Raw genomic sequence first — 24904 nt, forward strand, 5'->3', positions numbered from 1 at the left:
ATCTCACGGAGTTCACTCAGACTCACGTCCATCGAGTCAGTGATGCCATCCAGCCATCTCATCCTCTGTCATCCCCTTCTCCTCCTGCCCCCAATCCCTCCCAGCATCAGAGTCTTTTCCAATGAGTCATCTCTTCGCATGAGGTGGCCAAAGTACTGGAGCTTCAGCTTTAGCATCATTCCTTCCAAAGAAATCCCAGGGCTGATCTACTTCAGAATGGACTGGTTGGATCTCCCTGCAGTCCAAGGGACTCTCAAGAGTCTTCTCCAACACCACAGTTGAAAAGCATCAATTCTTCAGCGCTCAGCCTTCTTCACAGTCCAACTCTCACATCCGTACATGACCACAGGAAAAACCATAGCCTTGACTAGATGGACCTTAGTCGGCAAAGCAATGTCTCTACTTTTGAATATACTATCTAGGTTGGTCATAACTTTTCTTCCAAGGAGTAAGCGTCTTTTAATTTCATGGCTGCAGTCACCATCTGCAGTGATTTTGGAGCCCCCAAAATAAAAGTCTGATACTGTTTCCACTGTTTCCCCCATCTATTTCCCATGAAGTGATGGGACCAGATGCCATGATCTTCGTCTTCTGAATGTTTTGCAATCCACTAATGTGGTTTAATATGAAACTTGAAAAAACATGCAGATATATTACTCTAGTCCAACCCATTATAAGTTTTTCCCTCTTCACTAAGCATTTCCCGTCAGCATACAAACCTGGTTTGTTTGTTTGTTTGTTTAAGTAAGGGTCAGTTTTATTCTTATCATTTCCAACATTAAAATCGCACTATACAATAAAAAAATTCTATAAAATCACATTTTACTGCAATTTCCTAATGAAGAAATATCCCTTCCAGAGCTTTCCCCACAAGCTTTCAGCCCCCAGAGCAGGTTTCCTGTCAGAAGGCAGCTATTGCTTCATCCTGAGAAGGCAATGGCAACCCACTCCACTACTCTTGCCTGGAAAATCCCATGGACGGAGGAGCCTGGTGGGCTGTAGTCCATGGGGTCACGAAGAGTCAGACACTTACTGAGCGACTTCACTTTCACTTTTCACTTTCCGGCATTGGAGAAGGAAATGGCAACCCACTCCAGTGTTCTTGCCTGGAGAATCCCAGGGACGGCAGAGCCTGGTGGGCTGCCGTCTATGGGGTCGCACGGAGTCGGACACGACTGAAGCGACTTAGCAGCAGTCTATGTTCCGTATTACCGTTATTCTCTAGACAAATTGAGCTGATCTGTGGTTTCACCAGAACTAAAAACTAACTGTGCAGGTTTTTCCATAATCTTCAGGTCATTTAGTTTCGTGATTTTAAAATTACTTTTCCTAACTTAAAAACTTCTCCGAGACTGACAGTTGCTGCTTTTCACTTATAACACTACCCGGGAGGGGGCTCTAGGCACTTTGAAAGCATCATTTATTTTCATCTTTGAGCTGTGGAGCAATAGGCAACCAGTACTAGCTCCCTGTGGTCCCCCTGAGCGCCCGGCGCCTCCCCTCCCTCGGCCGGTTCCCTCACATGGCTCCCGCCAGCCCTGGGTTAGTTTTCGAACGCGCCCTCCAGGGGTCAGTCAGTGCAGGCTCGGCGGCGGGCTCCGGCTTCCCACAATGCACCGGGCGCTGGGGTCCGGAGGTGACCGAGCTGCGGCTGCGGCGGCCGAGCCCCGAGGGTTTGCGGGCGGCCTAGGGGCGTGGCGTCCAGGGGGCGGGGTGCTATGGGGGCGGGGCCAGAGCCGCAGCTCTGTCCTCGGTCGCCCACCGCTGCTCTTCTGCGGGCAGTGCCCGGGCTCCAGTCGCGTGGTTCTCGGCCTCAGAGACCTGTCTACCTGGCGCTGTAGCAAGGTAGTGGGGGGCTCTTCCGGGCCATCCTGTATTTTTCTTGGTGGTGGAGTGGGCTGTGAAATCTTAGCTGTTACCAACCGGAGAAGGCCTAACTTAGATAAAATTTAGGGATGGAGCAACCAGTTTCGCTCAGAATAATTTATTTAAAACTTCTGTTTCTATCCCATTTTCCCGGTGCCCTCCAATCTCCACTGGGCTTTGGGAAGCCTGATTTGGGGTGACCGTGCCAGGGTAATTTCAAGCTCTAGGTTCATCTCTCTTGCCTTATGGAGTGATGCTAACTAGCAGGTGGGTTTGGAAAGCGTGAGAACTTTTATGGATGTAGGCTGGTTTCTTCAGATGTGTGCCTATGTAAAAACTCTGGAAAAATTAGATGTATTTGGTGTGGGTAGGGATCCTGAGTCCTCGCTGTTTCAAGGAGTTAAGAGGTGCCTGTCTTGTGCCCGTCTCCGCCACCATGGAGCCACCAGGAGGTAGCAATCCTGGGATTTAAGCCAGTGGGTGCTCTCAAATTCTACACCCCAGGACACTGCTTCCTAACAGTCCATGCCGCTGCACCCTGGAGCTCCTCAGCACAGCTGACCTTCGTTTGGAGATCCTAGCTTTTCAGAAAAGTAAAGTTTGGCAGATACAAAGCGCTGGAATATGCGGGAACCTGGGACAGCTTAAGCTTGTTGGAGGTCTGTCGTCCTCAGCCTGTTTCTTGGTCACACTGCATGGCTCAACCCATTCAGTCTACTTCCTGTTCAGTTCAGTTCAGTTCAGTCACTCAGTCGTGTCCGATTCTTTGTGACTCCATGAATCGCAGCACGCCAGGCCTCCCTGTTCATCACCATCTCATGGGGTTCACTCAGACTCACGTCCATCGAGTCAGTGATGCCATCCAGCCATCTCATCCTCTGTCATTCCCTTCTCCTCCTGCCCCCAATCCCTCCCAGCATCAGAGTCTTTTCCAATGAGTCAACTCTTCCCATGAGGTGGCCAAAGTACTGGAGTTTCAGCTTTAGCATCATTCCTTCCAAAGAAATCCCAGGGTTGATCTCCTTCAGAATGGACTGGTTGGATCTCCTTGCAGTCCAAGGGACTCTCAAGAGTCTTCTCCAACACCACAGATCAAAAGCATCAATTCTTCGGTGCTCAGCCTTCTTCACAGTCCAACTCTCACATCCATACATGACCTCAGGAAAAACCATAGCCTTGACTAGACGGACCTTTGTTGGCAAAGTAATTAATGTCTCTGCTTTTGAATATGCTATCTAGGTTGGTCATAACTTTTCTTCCAAGGAGTAAGCGTCTTTTAATTTCATGGCTGCAGTCACCATCTGCAGTGATTCTGGAGCCCAAAAAAATAAAGTCTGACACTGTTTCCACTGTTCCCCCATCTATGTCCCATGAAGTGATGGGACTGGATGCCATGATCTTCTTTTTCTGAACGTTGAGCTTTAGCCATCTTTTTGCTCTCCTCTTTCACTTTCATCAAGAGGCTTTTTAGCTCTTCTTCACTTTCTCCCATAAGGGTGGTATCATCTGCATATCTGAGGTTATTGAGATTTCTCCCGGAAATATTGATTCCAGCTTGTGTTTCTTCCAGTCCAGCGTTTCTCATGATGTACTCTGCATAGAAGTTAAATAAGCAGGGTGACAATATACAGCCTTGATGTACTCCTTTTCCTATTTGGAACCAGTCTGTTGTTCCATGTCCAGTTTGAACTCTTGCTTCCTGACCTGCATACAGATTTCTCAAGAGGCAGGTCAGGTGGCCTGGTATTCCCATCTCTTTCAGAATTTTCCACAGTTCATTGTGATCCACACAATCAAAGGCTTTGGCATAGTCAATAAAGCAGAAATAGATGTTTTTCTGGAACTCTCTTGTTTTTCGATGATCCAGTGGATGTTGGCAATTTGATCTCTGGTTCCTCTGCCTTTTCTAAAACCAGCTTGAACATCAGGGAGTTCACAGTTCACGTATTGCTGAAGCCTGGCTTGGAGAATTTTGAGCATGACTTTACTAGCATGTGAGATGAGTGCAATTGTGCGGTAGTTTGAGCATTCTTTGGCATTGCCTTTCTTTGGGATTGGAATGAAAACGGACCTTTTCCAGTCCTGTGGCCACTGCTGAGGTTTCCAAATTTGCTGGCATGTTGAGTGCAGCACTTTTACAGCATCATCTTTCAGGATTTGAAACAGCTCACGTGGAATTCCATCACCTCCACTAGCTTTGTTCATAGTGATGCTTTCTAAGGCCCACTTGACTTCACATTCCAAGATGTCTGGCTCTAGAGTAGTGATCACATCATCATGATTATCTGGGTCATGAAGATCTTTTTTGTACAGTCTTCTGTGTATTCTTGCCACCTCTTCTTAATATCTTCTGCTTCTGTTAGGTCCAGACCATTTCTGTCCTTTATTGAGCCCATCTTTGCATGAAATGTTCCCTTGGTATCTCTAATTTTCTTGAAGAGATCTCTAGTCTTTCCCATTCTGTTGTTTTCCTCTATTTCTTTGCATTGATCGCTGAGGAAGGCTTTCTTATCTCTTCTTGGTATTCTTTGGAACTCTGCATTCAGATGCTTATATCTTTCCTTTTCTCCTTGGCTTTTCGCTTCTCTTCTTTTCACAGCTATTTGTAAGGCCTCCCCAGACAGCCATTTTGCTTTTTGGCAATTCTTTTCCATGGGGATGGTCTTATATCCCTGTCTCCTGTACAGTGTCGTGAACCTCATTCCATAGTTCATCAGGCACTCTATCTAGGGGGCCCAGTGTGTTCCTTTTTTAAAAATTCATTCATCCATTCATTCATTTATTGGAGTATAGTTGCTTTACACTGCTGTGTCAATTTCTGCTATACAGCAGAGTGAACCAATCATATATATATATACACACATATATCCCTGTTTTTTAGATTTCCTACCCATTAAATTCACCACAGAGCACTGAGTAGAGTTCCCTGTGCTGTACAGTAGGTCCTTACTCGTTGTTGACTTTGTGCATAGTATCAGTAGTGTATATATGTCAACCCCAGTCTCCCTGCCTGTTGAATGTATTCCCGATGATGCTGAAATTTCCTTCTGATTTACTCAGGCGAGTCTGAATGTCTGTGGAGCCCGTTCTCTCGGAGAGATGGGAGCATACTGTGTGGGCTCTGCCGAGGCAGCTTGCCTGGCCATCTTCTCTAGTTTTCTGATGTTCTGCTCCTTGAAGGGATGTGTGACAGTGATACCAGTGGTCAGACAAGTTGAGTGGCATTTGCTCACCCTCAGATCCTTAGGCCCGAGCTGTGTAGCCATGTAGAATCATGATGTTTCTGGTGTTCATGTCTGCGGGTGTCATGATTTATGAGAAACTCCCTAACGGTCACTGTGAAAACAGAAGAGTGCTGGGGGTTCAGGCCTCCTCCTGTGAGCCTTGCCTCTCCTTTGTGCGCAGACAGACAGCGCCCACCCTGCCCCACCCCACCCCCGTGAGACCGTCTCAGAGAGAGCCCCTCTAACATGTGTTACAGCAGGTGTACTTGTTTAGCAGCTTGGTGTGAGTAATTCTGTTTGAGAACTCAAAACAGAAATATTTGCACATGTTTGTATAACCTGTTCACACTACTCTTTGGCAACAGGAGGAGATTAGGTGGCAGAGTTTAATATGTAGAGAATTCTGGAAAAAGCATTTTTAAGACCTTTCATTTTTAATGTTAGGACAACATCGGTTACTTAGTGAGCACAGAGGGACCTGAAAGGGATTTTGAGCCAGCGGACAGGAGTCGCACCAGCAGCAAGTTCTGCTCCTGGTTTGAGCATTTCATACATGCGGTGTTAACTGCTTTAGAAGAACTAGGCTTGAGAAGGCTGCTCCCAGTTGTGTTACACTTTGACTTCTGTTTCCACTCATTAATATTCTTACTTTAATTCTGAGGAAATTGCATGAGATTTTTCCAACTTTTACCCAAGGAGATGAGCCTCAGAGCTCCCTGTTGGATCTGTTGAAAGTCCCTCCCTGTTCTGGGTCAAGCCCGCCTGTATGGTGTAGGAGACAGAGGTCCTCATTTCATGCCAGATACCTTCCCTCCTGGAATTCTTGCAATGACAGAGTAGTTTAGTGTACTTTTTGTTTGCTGGTTGGGTTTATTATGTAGAAAAGAAGCTTGGTAAATCGAGTGGCCAGACAGACGTTAAGACAGATGGGTACCATCGTGGCAAATGTGACATTTGAGGTAGGCGCGTTTTTGCTCACATCTCAGAAAACTGCCATGTCTAGGACTTTAATTTTGAGGACGCTAATTTTCTGTTTGATTTGAACTTTAGTCCAGCTTTTTTACTCTTAAGTGTATCAGAGTATTCTATGATAATGACTTACATTTTCTCCTCTGCAATGCCTGGTGTAGGCTATGGCCCAGAAGGAGGACATGGAGAAGAGAATCACTACACTTGAGAAATGCTACCTCGCTGCACAGCGCAAAGCCATCTCTGTGCACAACCTCAATGATAAACTTGAAAATGAAATCGCAAATAAAGATTCTACGCATCAACAGGTAATGGCTTTTACTGAACTGTGTCTGACTTTTATAGTAGTGAATACTGAGGAAGGAAGGTAAAGACCTTTTCATGTGACTCCCATGTTGGAAATCAAGTCCCAATGTAAAGTTCTTATGACCCTAAAATATTGCGTTCAAAAGTGTGGATGTACATCATGATAAATCAGCTGTACTGAAAGGAAATGCATTTTTTAAAAAAATTGAGGGTGACTGCAACTTACAGGTTTGAATTATTTGGGATTTGGTTTAATCATTTTGTGGAATTCCACTCCTGACTCTTGTTTTACTTGACTTGAATCTGTTGGCTTGTTAGCATTTTTACTGAAAGAGCAGAGAGCAGCAGGGAACTTCACAGCAGCTGGCTGCTTGTTGGGAACTGGGGTCACTGTGACAAAAGGCAGGGTTAAAACTCCAGTCTGATTAGGGTTTGTACTGCCTGTGGTTTGGTGAGCTTTACTCGCTCCTATTCCTGTGTGGTCTCAGATAATCAGGACTTAACCAGGAAAACCAAATCTGGCTTCTCCAGAAGTGAGTCAGTCTGGTGTGTGACAAAGTATATCATTGGCCCCACTACAAAAATAAAATACTAGAAAGCCATTGAAATTTATGATGTGGAATGCTAATTAAGAGCATTACGATATACAAAATAATGGCTGTAAAAGGCAGATCAGAAAATACTACGTACCATATGCTGTTGTTTTCTGAGGGTTTTAAAGCATATCTTATTGTTTATTATGTACATAAAGTAATACGTACACAGAAAAAATAAGAAAGCTGCTTAGAAATAAATGCTAACCTCTCAGGAACCCGAGCATATAGATAATTTGATTTTTTTAATTTAATTTTTTTTCTTTTTCAAAAAAGAATCTGTCTAAAGTTTTCAGAGTAAGAAGATATGCTAAAAAAATAATCATGCATTTACAAATATTAGTTGACTGGCATTTCCTCAGGCACACTCTGATCAGGTCTGTATTTCAGAGGAGATGAAAGCCATATTTTGGCTTACAAGCCCATGGCCGTCTGCGGTCGGTAGGGTTCCCTTCAAATGATGATTCTGGTGATGTTTTAAGAAGGGTCAGTACTGACCCTTAACTTGTCAATAAGAATGAATAAACTTCTACAGAAACCTGATCTTCTTTAATATATAAGAACTTTTTTTTTTAAAGACTTCTTTGGAGACGTTTAGGAAAAGCAAATACTCTGGCAGGAGGTGTTCTGCCCACTGAGACCAAGCCCAGGAACACTGAGAGAAAAATTACCGTGACACAGCTTCCAAAACAGAACTAATCCTGTAGACACATGCATTTCGGTTTTGTCTCAGCTTACTAAAAATGGCAGAGGCTACACCACTTGGCCCGTTTTGATGTTCTGCTCTCCCTTTGTAGAAGGAGGATAAAGGCCTACAGTTGCAGGAGTGCCTGGAGCCGGCAGAGCAGAAGCTGCAGCAGACGCTGCTCGAAGTGGAGGCTGAGCTGGCTCAGCGGGTGGCTGCGCTCTCCAAGGTGCTGCTCTTGGTCCCCCTGCGGCGGGCGCGGGGAGGGCCTGTTCCATGCTGTCCCACCGTGCCCCTCCCCGTGCTGCTCAGTCCACAAAGGAGTGCAGACGCGGGGTCGTGCTGCCCGTCTAAGATGGGAGCGCCCCCTGAGTGTCAGACAGTCCCCGCTCCCGTGTCATCCCTGCGTTAATTTCCCTCCAGTTTTGTCCTGTGCTCTGTGTGTCCCCAGGATGCTTCAGCTCCAAGTCACTGCTGCTCGGAGTTCAGTCAGCAACTCAAAGCCTAGCAGGATAAAGAACTAGAAAAATCCCATTCTCATTTAAGAGATGGCCAAAATAGTTCTGTCATGAACGCAGTTTTAAGTCTTTATTCATACATTGTTGAATAAGTCACAGCGGGGCACGGTGCAGACCCGGGGCCCCACTTCCAGCTTGCAGTCCCCAGGAGCCCACGGGTGAGAAGCCGCGTCCAGGAGACATGGCGCTGCTGGGGGTATGGTCCCCCAGCCAGCCAGCCACCCCGACCTTCTGGTGGGAAAGGTGTTGCCCTGCACTGCTGGTGGGCACTGGCTGGACATGGAGAGGTGGGCCGGGCCTGTGCTGGCCCGGCTGTCGGAGCATTGCCTGGAGCTCAGTGAGCGGCTGAGGGGCCGGCAGGTCTCGGGAGGCGGGTGTTGTCGGGTGCTGGCAAATCCTCCCAGAGCAGGGTCACTAACAGCCGCCAGGCGGCGCCCTTCTGACTGTGATCTTCCTCTCAAGGGTTGGTTTCTTCTCTCCCCTGGCATCTTTGCTGTCTGTCCCCGGTCAGCCTTGTAGGCTGAACTTCTGTCTTCCGGAAGCTCTGCCACTAAGGAGGCTAAACTGTTCGAACTTACCTCCCAGCTTAGGAAGGTAGAACGTGTGCCCTCGTGTGTCCCGTGCTTGCCACTGCCTGCTGCCCGCGCTGGCTCGCCACAGGCAGTCTGAGGAGGGGGCGCAGCGGCCGCGGGTGTGGGGCCTGGGGCGGTGGGGAGCATCTCTCCTCTCACAAGCCGGTCACCAGCACCCTCCATCACCCACGTGTCACACACGAAGCCGTGCTGGCTGCTTGAGCAGGCATGCGGGTGTGTCCCTCGCGAACCCGGGGCCAGTGGTCCACACAGAGCATGGCCCGCTTGCCGCCCCTGCAGTCACAGCCCGCGTGCCATCAGGACAGGGTCGTTGCGAGCGGAGCTGATGCTGTTCTTGGCCGACAGGTGAAAGAGAGACAGGGCAACATCGAGGAGAGGCTGTGCCAGATGGAGGCCCAACTGGAGGAGAAGAGCAAGGAGCCGCCGTGGGTGGGTGTGCTGACGGGGAGGCCTCGTCTGGGCCGGAGACCCGGCTGGGCGGGGCTGGCGCTGCTTCTCCGCTGCTCCTGTCTCTGCTGTCGAGTGTGCGTGTGTGGCCCTGTCTGCTGATCCAGGCACCCAACCTCGGGAGCAGGACCAGATGTGGTCGCCCGTAGGTGGTGGGCAGGGGCGAGGGGGTCCCCATGTTCAAGGAGGACACCTGTTGCTCTGACCAGCAGCAGGGGAGCTGCTCGGGATACAGCTGCACCTTCCGAGTGCCCCTCAAACAAACCTGAGGGTGCCAGCTCAAGGCCCATGAAACTGAAGGCATGGTGCCCAGGTGTGGAGGTGCTTGCCTTGGACGTGATGCTGGAGTCCCACATGCCAAACTGCTGGTCCAGACATGGCTGCTCCTAGGCAGGAGGAGAATCGTAGTTGCGCTGCAACAGAAGGCGCGGCAGGAAAGGGCGATGGTGGAGGCTCGCATCAGAGAGCCCTGAGAGAGGTTTCCCGGAAGGGTTGGCCACACAGTGATACAGACCATCCAGCAAATGGAGTGGAGATCCCGGGTCCAGCCTCAGGTGTCAGTACTGTCCCCACCATAGCTGTGTTCTTGGGCCTAGACTGCAGAGCCTCACATGCGGACTCCCAGGGGGCTGTGGTTCTGACTCCCATCATGAGACCTTGGTGAGGCTCCCTCCCTGCTTAGGCAGAGAGCTCAATGTCTCCTGATCAGGGGTGCACTTCCTTACTTTCAGAACTGCTGCTCAGAGGCTGTTGAGATCGGGATGCTGTTTATGACGAAGCCAAGTCAAAGTAAACTTTTGTTTTGCTTTAAAAATATTTGGATGCCGATGCCTTATTGGGGAAGCTGTGACAGGTTTTATTTCCTTGGGTTCAAAAATCACTGCAGATGGTGGTGACTGCAGCCATGAGATTAAAAAATGCTTGCTCCTTGGAAAGCTACGACAAACCTAGACAGCATATTGAAAAGTAGAGACATCGTTTTTCCAGTAGTCACGTATGGATGTGAGAGTTGAACCATAAAGAAGGCTGAACACTGAAGAATTGATGCTTTTGAATTGTGTTGCTGGAGAAGACTCTGTTTTAACAGAAAATATTTAACAGAAAATAACCTGTCAACCCACTCCAGTACTCTTGCCTGGAAAGTCACATGGATGGAGGAGCCTGGTGGGCTGCAGTCCATGGGGTCACGAAGAGTCAGACACTGCTAAGCGACTTCACTTTCACTTTTCACTTTCATGCACTGGAGAAGGAAATGGCAACCCACTCCAGTGTTCTTACCTGGAGAATCCCAGGGACGGCGGAGCCTGGTGGGCTGCCATCTATGGGGTCGCACAGAGTCGGACACGACTGAAGCAACTTAGCAGCAGCAGCAGCAACCTGTTTTTTAATTTTTTATGATGGAATATTTCAAACATGCACAAAAGTGGAAGGAGTAGTATAATAAATACCCATGACCAATCAATTAGCCTCAGCAATTTCTAACACAGGGCCAATCTCAAATATATCATTCTTTTGTCTTCTCTCCAGTTTTTTTAATACAGTAGGTCCTAAAACAGCTTTTTAAACCATGAAATTGATGATCGTTTTATAAAACAGACTTTCCAACTTTGTTATTACATTTAAAAATTGCTTGAGGTAGTTATTTCCAGTTTTTTAATATGAATTTTCATATTGGAAAAGACCCTGATGCTGGGAAAGATTGAAGGCAGGAAGAGAATGGATGACAGAGGATGAGATGGTTGGATGGCAGTTCTGGGAGTTGGTGATGGGCAGGGAAGCCTGGCATGCTGCAGTCCATGGAGTCGTACAGTCAAACATGACTGAGTAACTGAACTGAACTGAATATGAATTATCATTGGAAGAAAAGCTATGACCAACCTAGACAGCATATTAAAAAGCAGAGATATTACTTTGCCATCAAAGGAACACCTAGTAAAAGCTATGGTTTTTCCAGTAGTCATGTATGGTCAGCTCGTGAGAGCTGGACCATAAAGAAGGCTGAGCACCAAAGAATCGATGCTTTTGAACTGAGGTGTTGGAGAAGACTCTTGGGAGTCCACTGGACTGCAAGGAGATCAAACCAATCAATCCTAAAGGAAATCAGTCCTGAATGTTCATTGGAGGGACTAATGCTGAGGCTGAAGCTTCAATACTTTGGCCACCTGATGCGAAGAACTGACTCATTGGAAAAGACCCTGATGCTGGGAAAGATTGAAGACAGGAGGAGAGGGTGCAACAGAGGACGAGATGGTTGGATGTCATCACTGACTCGGTGGACGTGAGTTTGAGCAACTTCTGGGAGATAGTGAAGGACAGGGAAGCCTGGCATGCTGCAGTCCATGGGGTCACAAAGAGACACGACTGAGTGACTGAACAAGAGCAATCATTACAAAGAATTCAAGTGATATTTCATGTAAAGAAAAATACGTGAAAGTCTATCTCCACTGGCTTTTTTTCCAAAATGAATTTTCTCACTTTTTGCTTTATAAATTGAATTCATTTTACACCCTTAATCCAGAATCAAGCTTCTGTTTATATACTGGGAAATTCCTCTATCAACGTGTGTGTAAGCCGATCCTCTTTCAAGTGTACTTGTTTCTGAGTGTAAATTTGCTTACTCCTCGAGCCCCTTCGACAGGAAATGGCTGGCGACACTAAGGTCCCCCAGGTGCTCTGCCAAAGAGAAGTGTTGCGAGTGACCTTTGACCAGTGAAGTCCCTGCCTCCCTCTGCACCTGCCCATCTGCTCTGGGGATGCTCAAGAGCCCACCAGAGGTGGCGTGGGAGGGGACCACCTCGGGAATCAGGGCACAGGCCGCTCACGTTGCAGCTCCCTGGTGCTTTTAAAGGAATGACTATACTTGCTCTTGAAGTTTATGAGTTTTTGTTTTTCCTGTTTTAGGCAAAGCAAAGAGAAAAAATGAATGAAGAACACAATGAACACTCATCAGATACCGTGGATAAGCTTCTATCTGTTTCAGATGAGAGGCTTCAGCTTCATCTGAAGGAGACAATGGCTGCTCTGGAGGATAAGGCGAGCGAGCTTCATGGCCCCTTTACAAGAAGAGCATCTGGCCTGGCCTGGCTCGGCCCGGTCTGTGTGTGGGGGAAATCTCCAGGACAGGAGTTGGAAAACTCCCATAGAGGGCCCCAGAGTGAATGTCTTTACTGGTTAGAGTAGCAGCATTTCATGCTAGTCAATAAGCGTGACAGCATCCACAAGCAGTGTGTAAAGGAACAGACATAGATGTGTGCCTGCAACCCTTACAGAAAGCATCAGTGAGGCGGATCCACCAATGACCCCGATGTTACCAGCCGCTGTGCTAGAACATTCTTCTAGGTCCATCCTCACCCCTTCGTTTCTTTCTTAGAAGTTTATTTCTGAGGCTTTGCTGGCAGTCCAGTGGCTGGGAGCCTGCCTTGCAAGGTCAGGGACGCAGGTTTGATCCCTGGTTGGTGAGCTAAGATCCCACATGCCATGCGGCAGTCACATCAAAGGAATCTCGCATGATGCAGCTAAGGCCTGATGCAGCCAAATCAATAAGTTTAGTTCAGGATCTTTTATATAATGTGATAGAAAAGATTGAAGCAAGCAAAAGCAAGCATTCTCATATTCCAACTCCAGCCATCTCTCTTTTTATTTGCTTTGGAAAATGTCTGAGAACTTCTATCAGAGCAGCTCAGTGGGCAACATTCTGGTTGAGGTTCGGTGAAAACCTGTCCCAGCTGCACCAGTGCCCTAAAGACGAGGCCCAGAACCTTCACCGAGGTCGGCGCTTGGGCGACGCTTGTCTGAGAGAGACCCATGGTCACTACAAGTTCTGCGGCACATTTTTCTCCCACAAAACCCAAGATGACATTCACACCTCACTAGAGACCTCACTTCACCTGACCTGTGGGCTGGTACTGAGGTGGGGATAGTTTTGTCTCAGGTTTGAATTTTACATGTGAAACCTGTGCCAGTTTCCTGAGTGACCACTGAACTGCAAAAGCTGAAAGCAAGTATAAAGCAGTTTCACTTACCCCAGGGACCTGGCCTCCTTGTATCTAGATGATCAGTCGGGGAAGGAGGAGTTTTTCTGTGTACAGTTCAGTTCAGTTCAGTCACTCAGTCGTGTCCGACTCTTTGCGACCCCATGAATCGCAGCACGCCAGGCCTCCCTGTCCATCACCAACTCCTGAAGTTCACTCAGACTCACGTCCATCGAGTCAGTGATGCCATCCAGCCATCTCATCCTCTGTCATCCCCTTTTCCTCCTGCCCCCAATCCCTCCCAGCATCAGAGTCTTTTCCAATGAGTCAACTCTTCGCATGAGGTGGCCAAAGTATTGGAGTTTCAGCTTTAGCATCATTTCTTCCAAAGAAATCCCAGGGTTGATCTCCTTCAGAATGGACTGGTTGAATCTCCTTGCAGTCCAAGGGACACTCAAGAGTCTTCTCCAACACCACGGTTCAAAAACATCAATTCTTTGACGCTCAGCCTTCTTCACAGTCCAACTCTCACATCCATACATGACCACAGGAAAAACCATAGCCTTGACTAGACGGACCTTTGTTGGCAAAGTAGTGTCTCTGCTTTTGAATATGCTATCTAGGTTGGTCATAACTTTTCTTCCAAGAAGTAAGCATCTTTTAATTTCATGGCTGCAATCACCATCTGCAGTGCTTTTGGAGCACAAAAAAATAAAGTCTGACACTGTTTCCACTGTTCCCCCATCTATGTCCCATGAAGTGATGGGACTGGATGCCATGATCTTCATTTTCTGAATGTTGAGCTTTAAGCCAATTTTTTCACTCTACTCTTTTACTTTCATCAAGAGGCCTTTTAGTTCCTCTTCACTTTCTGCCATAAGGGTGGTGTTATCTGCATATCTGAGGTTATTGATATTTCTCCCAGCAATCTTGATTCCAAGTTAGTGTTAAAAGTTGTCATCCAGCTTCGGGCTGACACATCACTCTGGGTGTGAGGTCCACCCCTCATCCCGAGGTGCTTTATGCTTTCAGACAGGAGAGTAACCATCCCGCAGTCCACGCAACGTCTGTTAAGAATTGACTCTAAAGCACTGTGTGTATCTTTTTCAGAATTCTCTCCTATGGGAAGTTGAAAATGTAAAAAAGCATTTAGAAGAAATGCAAAACAACAAGGTCCTTAAATCTCTAAATCCTTTAGAAATTTGTTAAGAGCTGAACTGAGCTGGGTTCATTGTTACAGTTACTACAGATGCTTAGCAGAAGTGGAGTTACATTTTCCTTATGGCTGGTCCACTGCTGTAACGTGTATAGCATTTCTGGTTTTGAACACTGAATGTGATTTGCATTATAGGTGGATTTAGAGTGTGTGGCCATTGTATGTAGTTCAGAATTCTGAATAGTCCTTTCTGGGTTCACCCAAAAGCTGAGAAAAAGCATGAGCCTTTCACGTGGACAGTGCTGTCCATCAGAGAGATAATATGAGCCACATACACAATCTAAAATTTTCCTAAAACTGAACAGGCTACTTTACATCCTTTTTTCACTGCGAGTCTTGAAATCTGTGTGATTTCCACATCGAGCTTTGCACTGGCCTGGTCACATCCTCAGTGGCTGCACAAGGCGAGTGACTGCCGTGGCCGACAGCACAGAGCTGCCAGGTTGAGTCGAGTGACTCGGAAACTTGGCCCGTTTGACTTGTTTTATCCCGTGAGGAGGTGAAGTGGGATGTAGAGGAATGAATGTAAGGTCCATGGAGACAGTTTAAAGCAATGAGAGGAGTGAGGGCAATAGAGTGAGTCCTGTCCCCCACCACCTGAACCCCGACCCCAAGTCCAGCTTCTCTCTACAGACTTCATTGTCGTCAATGGCTTGCCATGTTTCCTCCAGAAGCTTTTCTACACCTGAGATGTAACTTCTTATTCATTATGGTTTATAAGGGTTAGTATTGTTCTGAGTGTTTATATTTGCTATGGAACACTTAGAGTACAGTTTCTCAGAATTAAAATGTTCAAAAATGTGCGATTTTAAAGCTAGAGAATGGAGAGGATGTGCTGATCGGGCTGATGGGGGTGAACCCATAGGCAGCTAGTTCACTGGAGCGGAGCAGGAATGATCGCAGGTGGTCCTGGAGCCAGGAAAAGGGGTGGCCCAGCCCTGGGGAGGGGTCGTGACGAAGACAGAGGCGAGGGTACTGGCCACGGGGGACAGGGAGCTGGCAAGCCAGCACCTCGAGGCTGCCCCTCCATTGCTTTGAGGTCATGTCTGGGAAAACAAGGCAGGACCTGGGTGAGAGTGGGGCAGAGGGGAGATTTGCGGAGAGAAGGGTGTGAGGTGTGAGAGTGGGAGGGCGGCACGGGGCCCAGCAGGCACTCTCCCGCGTGTCTCAGATGACAGAGCCGCCCGTGCGGTGTGAGGGGCCATCCCCAGAACAGCCCGAGGGCCTGTGCCCTGAGAGGAGAGCCCGTCCCCTGGTTGCCCCTGCTCACTCCTGTCTGTGCATGTTCAGACCAGCCTGGAAAACGGAGGGCTGGAAATCCGCGAGGACGGCACTCCTCGGTGAACTAGTACCAGTGATGACCGCTGAGGTGGACCCAGCAGCTGCGGAGCTGAAGGATTCTTTTTTTCTAATTTTCCTTCAGCCTGGCTGGTGGAAGCAAGGATGTATTTTTTTTTAATGTATTTTTTTAATTTTCGGTCTTTGTCTCTAACTCCATCAGCCCACCCTTGTGAATAACCTCATAGGATTGCCTTCCGTCCACGCTGAGACCTGAATGTCACCAGGCTATCTAGGAACTGGATTCTCCTACTGCCCATTTCTTCAGTACTGCTCGCTTAAGAGATGGCAGTTTCTCATAAGCATGGCCCATTTGTCCAAAGTCAGGGCTTCCATGTAAAATTGTGTTCAATTCCTGATAGGCTTGAGCTGCCCAGAATGTCGCTGACGAGACATGGTCTTCTCATGCCCAGGTGCAGCCCCTGAAAGATCAGGACCGGGAGTGCAGGCAGCAAGCCAGTGTGCTAGCCCAGGTGTTCAAGAGTGACGAGGGTGTGTCTGACAGCGAGGGCGACGGGGTCACCCTCTTCAGCTCGGCTGCTCTGCTGTCGCCCAGCGGGCAGGCCGATGCCAAGACTCTGCCTGTGATGATTCAGGAGCAGCTGGACAGGATCAGCGAAGAGATCCGGTGGGTGCGCCTGAGCCCAGCTCCCCGAAGACTCGATTTCTCTGAGGAGCTGTCTTCTGCTTAGAGAAGTTTGAGTGATCCATAGTAAGAAAACTGACTTCAGGTCTGCTTTGAGAATTTTCAGTTCTGAGATTGCCCTTGATTATAGAGCTCAGTCAGCCAGGGCATTCTGTCCACAGTGTGGTATCAGCACTCTGTGGGAGGGCGTTGTGGGATGTCCCCCCTCAGCTCTGGGCCCCAAGGTGAGTGAGGTGCCGAGGCAGTGTCCCCTGCGGCCTGTTCACCCTCCAGCACTGAGGGTGCGCCCTCGTGTGTCCCTCGGAGCCTTCCACGTTGTGGTGAAAAGCCACTTGGAACAGAAAAGCTGGGGTTCTGGGGCTGGCAAATTCCCACTCAGATCTGCATTTTCCTTTTTAACTTAATACATTGTGAAGATTGGCTTGTTGTAAGACAGTGATCCAAGGACACGAGTTTGAGTTTTTCTCATCTCATCAGTATATTTAAAATGTTTTCTTTAGACACAGTCTTGGCAGTTATAACAGCTTACAAAACAGGATAGAACCCAAAGGCTCGCCTCGTGGTGAGCAGGGGGCCCTAGGTCTGGGTGCAGCCGGGTGGCTAGGGGCCCCGAGGCCTGCCTGGTGCCACACCCGCACAGGTGTGCCTCCTGTCCTGAGTCCACATTCAGAGTGGCCACAGGCCGATGACCCTGCACAGAACCTGGCAGAGCTGCTGCTCAGATTGTTCTCATCCCGTCACCCCTGGCCAAAGTGCCCGTTCCTGCCGGTAGAGTGTGGGGGGCTCAGGGAAAAGGCAGGGGTGAATGGCACAACCAGCAAACGCAAATGGTGCAGCCTGCACTTTTGACACTGAGACAGACTGCTTTGTGGGCCGTGGTTGAGCACAGACAAGCTCAGAAAGATTGTCTTTCCTCATCCCCGTAGGAAATTTGGAACGGTTATATATTAATATTTTTATTTTTACAGCAAGTTGTCAGGTAAAAGTGATTTTTCCTTATGCAACAAGTTGACTTGATATAAATGGTAAATTCTGTCCATCAACTTGTCAACAGTGAAAACTTTCAAGATGTATAAGTAGAAGTGAAACTGGAGAGTTTACTACCTGTAAGGATCTTGCATTTTAATTTGAAAATCATTTTATGTGCATAATCATGTATTTAATCTGTATATAAAATCATCCATGACACATTAGGGGAGAAGAGCAGTAACTGAATTCTAGGTTAATGCAGCACATTGACATGAATTCAGAAACTCACACAAAGCTGGTGGAGAACTTCATCAAGTGATGCGTTTGTACATATACAACCTTATAACAAAATGAAAAGTTCAACTCAGCACTTCATCTGGTCTGGAGACTTGTGTTTAGAAACTGCAGCTTGCTCGTGAATCGCTGTTTTGGTTATACAGAGTTCCCGATTCCCAGTGGAAAAGATTGAGGCACTGACGTGCATCTCTGCCCTGAGAGCAGGGAAGGTAAAGGTTGTCAACTTCAGGTATCTCCTCACAGGGAGAGTCACTACCCAGGCCCCATCAGAATGTTAGAGTAGATAAGTCAAATCAAATGTGAATGATCAGGGGCCACTTTGTAAGACTCAATGATAAGTTATTCTAAGTTTGAGAATATTCAAAAGAGGGAAAGCTGAACCTTTTTGCTGAGATGTTAATTGAGCAACTGTTCCTGGAATTTGCTAAGCATGACACAGAATGCAAGCCCAAATTTGTTGTCCAGACACGTTCCTCTGCTGACAAAAGCAGGTGGTGATTTTATTCTATTTTAGGTTGATCCAAGAAGAGGAGAACACGGATCAGCAGGCCGAGGGGATTGAGAGCAGGGTGGGCAGGGGGAGCTTAAGCAACCTTCATCATTTTCAATCCTTGAACTCCCTCAACCTGAATCCCGCCTCCTCGCATGCCGGTTCCTGCTCACCCAGCAGAGGGCGCTCCAAGCCCCGAAGGAGGCAGCGCAGCCCTGCGCGGGAAGTAGACAAGCTGGGCTTCATGACTCTGGTATGTGTCTGCCTCCTCCCCGCCGCGTCCCTCCCGGAGCACACTGGTTTTCTTTTGTTTGTTTGTTTTTTCTCTTTTTGCCCAGAAGAAAATCAGGTATATTTGCTACGCTCAGAGGTCTAAGATTTTTAAAACTGCCTAGTCTTTAATCAGGCTTCTCTAGTACCTCAGACGGTAAAGCGTCTGCCTGCAATGCAGGAGACCCAGGTTCCATCCCTGGGTTGGGAAGATCCCCTGGAGAAGGAAATGGCAGCCCACTCTAGTATTCTTGCCTGGAAAATCCCATGGACCGCGGAGCCTGGTAGGCCACCGTCCATGGGGTCGCAAAGAGTCGGACACGACTGAGCGAAATCATTCCATAATCACACAGCGACAAATTAGTCTTGATATTTGGACCCCTGGCTTAGGAATCTAAACTGGTCTGCTCGCTGATGGGCCTGGCCGTGCACTCAGGCCAGCTCTGCGTGTGAAACCAGGTTAAGAGCCCGGTGCCCCAGGGCCCCAGTGAAGAAGTTGGGCTTCCTCACTCTTCCAAGTCTGAAAACGGGATGACGACCTAGGGCTTTTGGTGACAGAGTGTGCGGCTCTAAGGCACATGTTCCAGCTTTAGCTTAGGTTTTGTGAGTGCATTGCTGTTTGCCCCATGAAATCTTCTTTACAACACTGTGCTTTGTAACTGCAGTTGTATTATCACTTTTTTGGGGGTTACCACCCGTTTCATGTTAGCTGCATTGTTAGTCAGCATGTAATTAAATTAACTGTGAATCATTTAGCAGCATGTGAAGTGGTAACTAGTCCATTTTGTGGTCTTTTGAGACACTGTTTTTATAATTTGCATCATTAGCTAATTAGTTGATATTTAAAAATCTTTGACGATTTCTCTGTAGTTTCATGATTGATCTCTTTCCGAGTATTTGTAAAAGAACAGTTCTGTGGATTTTGTCCTGCTGTTGGAGTTCTCTGACGGTGTGTCTGCTTTCAGCATTGGTTTCAATTTCCTGGCTCTTCCTGTTGTCTGCTTAGTGGTTGTCAGTCCAGACCCCAGCTTCCCACCACTGCCCCACCTCGCCCCCGAGGCTGCAGTTGACCCATCCATCTCCCCTTCCCCGTCCTCCCACCTGCTCTGGTCATAGCAGTGCTGTGGTCCACAGCAGGTGTCCCCTTAGTCGGGTTCGTGTTTTGTCTTCGTGTCTCATCACATGGTGTTTTTCCCCCATAGCAGTAAGTTTGAATTAGCATGTCACTATGCAGTTACAAGCATAATGTAGGTGGATCCTAAACCACATATCATGTGTAATTCATAAATGAGATTATCCTTACATAAAGAAATGATCTTCTTGAAGTGTAGAATTAATGGACTTTTGACACAATATCCTTTCTGTGTCGGTGCTTGTATTTAAGACTGTAAATCTCATCAGCTTTTGCACAGTTAATGTCTCTACTAGACTCTTTAAAAAAGCATCTTCTGTGGTTAAGAAAATGTGAAGACTGCACCTGCTGTTATGCTGGCTTTCATTCTTACATGTTTTCACAGGGAACCTGCTTTAACAAATTTATTTTGAGAAGTTTTAAATCAAATTCTAGGTAAGCATTTTATATTAATGTCCAATAGGTGGTTAGATTTGTTCAGTGTTAAAATAGGCATTATGGTAACTTCCTCATCAGTTAAATTACTATTTTAAAGTATAACATGTTTTTTATTAAGAGAAACTAACTTATAGAGAAGTTTGGCTGAGAATAGACAACTGTTAAGGGCCTTTATTGTACAGAATGCTGTGCTTTAATAAATCATGATATTGTAATAGAATTGTATCTTCCTGAGTAATAATTCATAGTGTTTCTCTAGTAAATCTTGAATAGCTTATTTAATTTCTGTGGTCAAAAAAAAATGTTCTGTTTCCAGTTACATGTTCTCTAAATCTTCATCTCACTTATATGTTTGCCATCATTTTTGCTATACTGTACTTGTCTATACTGATTCTTGCATTTTTAGCTTCAAAGTCGCGATAAATCTGGTTTCTCTTCATTTCTTTGCGTGCGTTTATCAGCCTAGTGATTTAAGGAAGCATTGTCGAAAGGTAAACTGTTTAGTAATTTAGCACGCCTTTGTTTCTCTGTGAAGTATTAGAGAGTCCTTATCATTTTACATGAATGAACACTGTGTGGTTATGTCCTGGTGAATAATTGACGTTTTAATGGAAGTAGTGAAACTCACCTACCACTTAAAATATACGGATGGTTCTGTTGGAAATAGGTCATTTGTTGGGACAATTGTAACAGTTTGCCTATCTCCCACTTGTTTGCCTTCTAATCATCTCATGCTTATTTATAATAGACATAGTATTATTTATTATTTTAAAATTTTTCTTTACTTATTTTTTTGGCTATGCTGCACAGCTTATGGGATCTTAGTTCCCCAACCAGGGATCAGACCGGTGTCCTGGCAGTTAAAGGACCAAGTCCTAACGTCTGGACCACCATGGAATTTCCGCTTAGAGTTTTTTTTAAAACAAATGACTGAATCAGAGCCATGGAAGTTAGATTTAGGGGAAGCCAATTTAATGACGGTGGGTAGCAGTGTGCAGGAGACTCTGTGCGCTAGGCACTGTGTCGAGTACTTTCCGAGTCTGTCATCTAATCCCGCAGACCCCCAGGTGAGGTCCAGGCTGCTGCTATCCCCATTCAGCAGACAGGGACACTGAGGCTTAGAGAGGCCGGGCACTGTGCCCAGGCTCCCACACCCAGCAGTGTGGTTCAGACTGGTCTGATCAGAGCCTGGACACTTACTGTAGTGCCGTCCAGCCCGCTTTGCTCCAGAGGCTCTCGTGTCCATCACAGCATCCCTGATGGAAGGAGCATCAGGAGGGAGCTCACTGCCTCTCCCCTTTGGTCACTTGGTTGAGCCCCTGTTGTTGGAGTCCAGTGCCCCGAGGGCTGGCCTTCCTTGTCCCTCTCCCACTCCCAGCCTGCTGATCGAGCACTCCTGGGCCTTCCCACAGGACTGGGGCGGCCACGCTCCAGTTCAGGCAGCTCAGTGCCTGGGAGCCCTTCTGCTGGGCACAGCAGAGCAGCGCCATCACCCTGGGGTTGGTGACCTGGGTGTGCTGCTCGCCCGCTCTGTGGCCTGCTTTGCCCTCCTGTTAAGTGCGGACATGGCACTGCCCATCCTAGTCATGTGGGCACCAGTGGGGCAGCTCCCATCCTGAGGGAGGGCAGCCAGGCTGTGCACCCAGAGGCCTTCCTTAGGAGGAGGCCCGGGGGAAGGGGCTGGCGTGGTTCCTGACGCTGAGGCAGGTGTTTGTCTCCACTGAGTCCATAGTCAGCTGAGGTGTATCACTTCCCTGCTCTGTTCCTTGTTGTTTTCTGATTTTTATAAATGCTTATTTTAACTTGAATTTGAGATTGATCCCTGTTCAGTTCCATGTGGATAATTTCTAGCCTTTGTAGCCTTCTGTTGTCTGAGGTTTCTTGTTAGAGATCAGGGGAGGGTGCCCAGTTTATTCAGCTGCTGTTAAACAAGTTCAGCTGTATTTTGCACTAGGTCACTTTGTTGTCACTAAGCTCCTGTGGGGCTGCACGGGATCAGTATTCTTTACAGAATCCCATTAAAAAAGGACTGGTTAGTTAGTTAAAACAACACACTCATTGTTTATAAAAATACTTGCCATGCATGTTTCCTAAAACTTCCCCTGCTTAACCACACACCCAAATGTATAAGAGAGACCTGCCTGGACCCTGAAGGGGTTCATCTGTTCCCCACACTGTTGCCACCACTGTCTTGCCTGTCTTCAGACCCAGGACTAGCGGAAAAGCTGGGAGTCCAGGCGAGATCATCTTTTTTTTTTAATTAGTTTATTTTTTAATTGAAGGATAATTGCTTTACAGAATGTTGTTCTTTTCTGTCAAACCTTAACATGAACCATCCATAGGTACACATACATCCCTTCCCTTTTGAACCTCCCTCCCATCTCCCTCCCCATCCCACTCCTCTAGGTTGATACAAGATTATTTCTTAGTGAAGACCTAGGAGAGCTTTATGTAAACCACAGTGAGCAAATGACACTCAAACTGGGTGTAAGCACTTCAGTGTGTAGCCCCCAGTCTGTATGTTACTGAGAAATACAAGCCAGACACATGGTGTTCGCATGGAGGGACCTTTTCTGTGTTTCACATGTTGTCATGGGGTCAGTAACCTGCGTCATCACTACAAATGATCTTGGGTGGTGGTACAAGCTGTTTCGTTTTCTCCTTCAAATAGAAAGGTCTGAACGGCTTTGCTGAGAGGTTTCTTACTCTTGCTAGTGGTGCTTCTGAGCAGCATCTGGCGATGAGCACAGTCCTTTCATCAGGGCAGTTCATGCCATGCAGGGTTCACGGGGCCGGCATGGCTCTGCTGTCCTGCCTGGCAGGGCCATCTGGTCACTGGATTCCAGGGACTGTGGAGCCTGGCTGCAGGGAAGCTCCCGTCCGGGGTCTCTGCACTCAGTGGGGTGCTCTCGCTGCTCCACGGCCCCGCTTTTCTTGAACAAACCATCCTTTAAGATGGCATTAGAACAAGGCATTTTTTTGTACTTGGCGGATAGCATAGCTAATATATTTTCAAATAAGTTTCTGGTTATAATGTAAAGCCTGTGTGATTGTCTTTTTCAACACAGTCTATTGTTAGCCGATTTTATACTTACCTCACTCCCTCAGCTGCCAGCTTTACAGGAGGAGGTAGACAAGACCACCATCAAAAGTGAAACCTCGACCTCCGCCTTGCTGCGGTCCCTTCGGCTGGACCGGCTGGACACAGGGTCACTGCACACAGCCAGAGACGAGGACATCAGGGACGCCCGCAAGTAAGGGGCCTGCTCGCCTCATCGTCAGTTTCAGGAGCCCTGCGCCTCTTGTCTTGAAAGAGTTGCAAGGATGCTTGTAAAGGAATCCCACTGGATTCGGTGCCTGTGTTTAGTGGTGAACTTCAGGTGCTCGGGTAGAAGAGCTCAGTGACCTCAATGATTTTAGAAAACATCTGTCTCTATGTATTGACTCCTGTGGGAGATTTCCTCCTGCTCTTGCTAAAGGTCTACCCGACCTGGGGCGCGTTCCTGATGGTTACGGCTCCATGCCTCTCGGATTTGCTCTTGAGGGTCCCTCCCTTTTCCTCAGGGGTCTCCTCTCAGGAGACTGTCTGTCCCCTCCTGTGACTGACACTGTCCTCATTCAGACCCCCACCTGCTGAGCTCCTGTCGTGAGCCAGGCAGCAGTCGATGGAGGGCACATGTGGTCACCTGATCAGCAGCCCTGCACAGTGACCGTCGCTCTCCTGCCACGGCCAAGGACGGTCACCCTGCAGGAGGCAGGGGGAACTGCCCAGAACTGGGGAGCTCGCCTTCTCTGGGAGGGTCGTCACCTGCCGAGCAGCGACCCTGAGGGAGGGTTGGAGCACCCTCTGCACCAGCTCATCTGGAGTGAAGCCCTCCTTGCGGGAGAGCTCCAGTCAGAGAAGCTCAGCTTCCTGGGGCCGTTGTTTGTGGCCAGGAGCCTGCATTGCTCGTGTGGAGTGTGGTTGGTGAAGGAGACTCCACTGTCTGCTGCGAGGTTGAGGCGCCAGTGTTGTTGGGTGGCTGGTTCTATCAGTAGGTCTTGTGGAGGGGTGTGTGTTTGCACAAGGGTGCCAGTTAAAGGTCATTTTCTCTCCCCGAAGCTCGACAGGCTCTCAGGATGGCCCCGGGGGCAACCCCGGCAACAGCAACAGCAGCCAGGACTCACTGCAGAAAGCCCCAAAGAAGAAGGGCATCAAGTCCTCCATCGGTCGTTGGTTTGGCAAGAAGGAAAAGGGCCGGCCTGGACACACCAGCAAGGAGGCGTTAGGACCAGGTGGGTGCTTCACCGTTCAGAGGGAGGAGGGCCTGCAGGCATGTCCCTTCTGTGTCTCCCCCGCTGTCCCCACGAGGCTCCTGTCACTCACGCTGGGTGTCCTCCTGGGAGGAGCAGAGGAGGCGTCTATCTTCTTTAGGGTCCGAGATGATCAGATTAGTTGATGAGTGGATGGGTGGATGGCTGGATGAATTAAGAGTGGATGGATGGATGGATTAGTGAGTGGATGGATGGATGAACAGATGGCTGGCTGGATGGGTGGATGGACGGAGCATGGAATGAATAATGCAGATGTTTATACTCCAATGAGAAACATATTCTATAAAATTGATTGAGTAGGAGCTGGGCAATGATTGTTTCCTCCAGAACAGTGACAAGTGTTTGGAAACGGCCTAAGTGCTCATCAGTGAGGAGTGAGGTACAATCTGTGGACACCCCACAAGGAACAGCACCCCCTCCTTCCTGCCCCTTTCCCCATCCCCAGGAGCTCGTCAGGGGTTCTGCCCATGCCCCGCACCCCAGTCCACAGCCACGCAGGTCCTCCTGGGGTCTCCTCATCACACAGTGTTATTATCAAGCCCCCATCTCGCTCAGCTTCATCTCCTTAAGGACAGGGTATGTTCCTGCCTCTTCAGCCAAGCAGGTGCAGCCCCCTCCTGAT

At 48.0% G+C, this 24904-nt stretch overlaps 1 protein-coding gene across 1 annotated transcript; it reads left to right on the forward strand.

Annotated features, from left to right (window-relative positions):
- The first annotated feature begins 1611 nt into the window (after positions 1–1611).
- LOC121817695 (liprin-alpha-1-like) lies at positions 1612–24407 on the forward strand. The gene is made up of 13 exons (XM_042239142.1): positions 1612–1845; positions 5972–6049; positions 6221–6367; positions 7756–7872; positions 8681–8762; positions 9107–9183; positions 12103–12234; positions 14283–14345; positions 16140–16354; positions 18153–18381; positions 20430–20459; positions 23077–23222; positions 24071–24407. The coding sequence occupies exons 1-13, from the start codon at positions 1612–1614 to the stop codon at positions 24405–24407; spliced, it is 1887 nt and encodes a 628-aa protein (XP_042095076.1).
- The last annotated feature ends 497 nt before the right edge of the window (positions 24408–24904 follow it).

This window comes from Ovis aries, chromosome 23 (assembly GCF_016772045.2).
Source record: "Ovis aries strain OAR_USU_Benz2616 breed Rambouillet chromosome 23, ARS-UI_Ramb_v3.0, whole genome shotgun sequence".
Taxonomy (NCBI): domain Eukaryota; kingdom Metazoa; phylum Chordata; class Mammalia; order Artiodactyla; family Bovidae; genus Ovis; species Ovis aries.

Coding starts and splice junctions, on each gene's coding strand:
- LOC121817695 (XM_042239142.1), top strand. CDS start 1,612: ATGCACCGGGCGCTGGGGTCCGGAGGTGACCGAGCTGCGGCTGCGGCG. Junction 6,050..6,220: donor TGGCAAATGTGACATTTGAG/GTAGGCGCGTTT, acceptor TGCCTGGTGTAG/GCTATGGCCCAGAAGGAGGA. Junction 18,382..20,429: donor AGCTGGGCTTCATGACTCTG/GTATGTGTCTGC, acceptor TGCGTTTATCAG/CCTAGTGATTTAAGGAAGCA.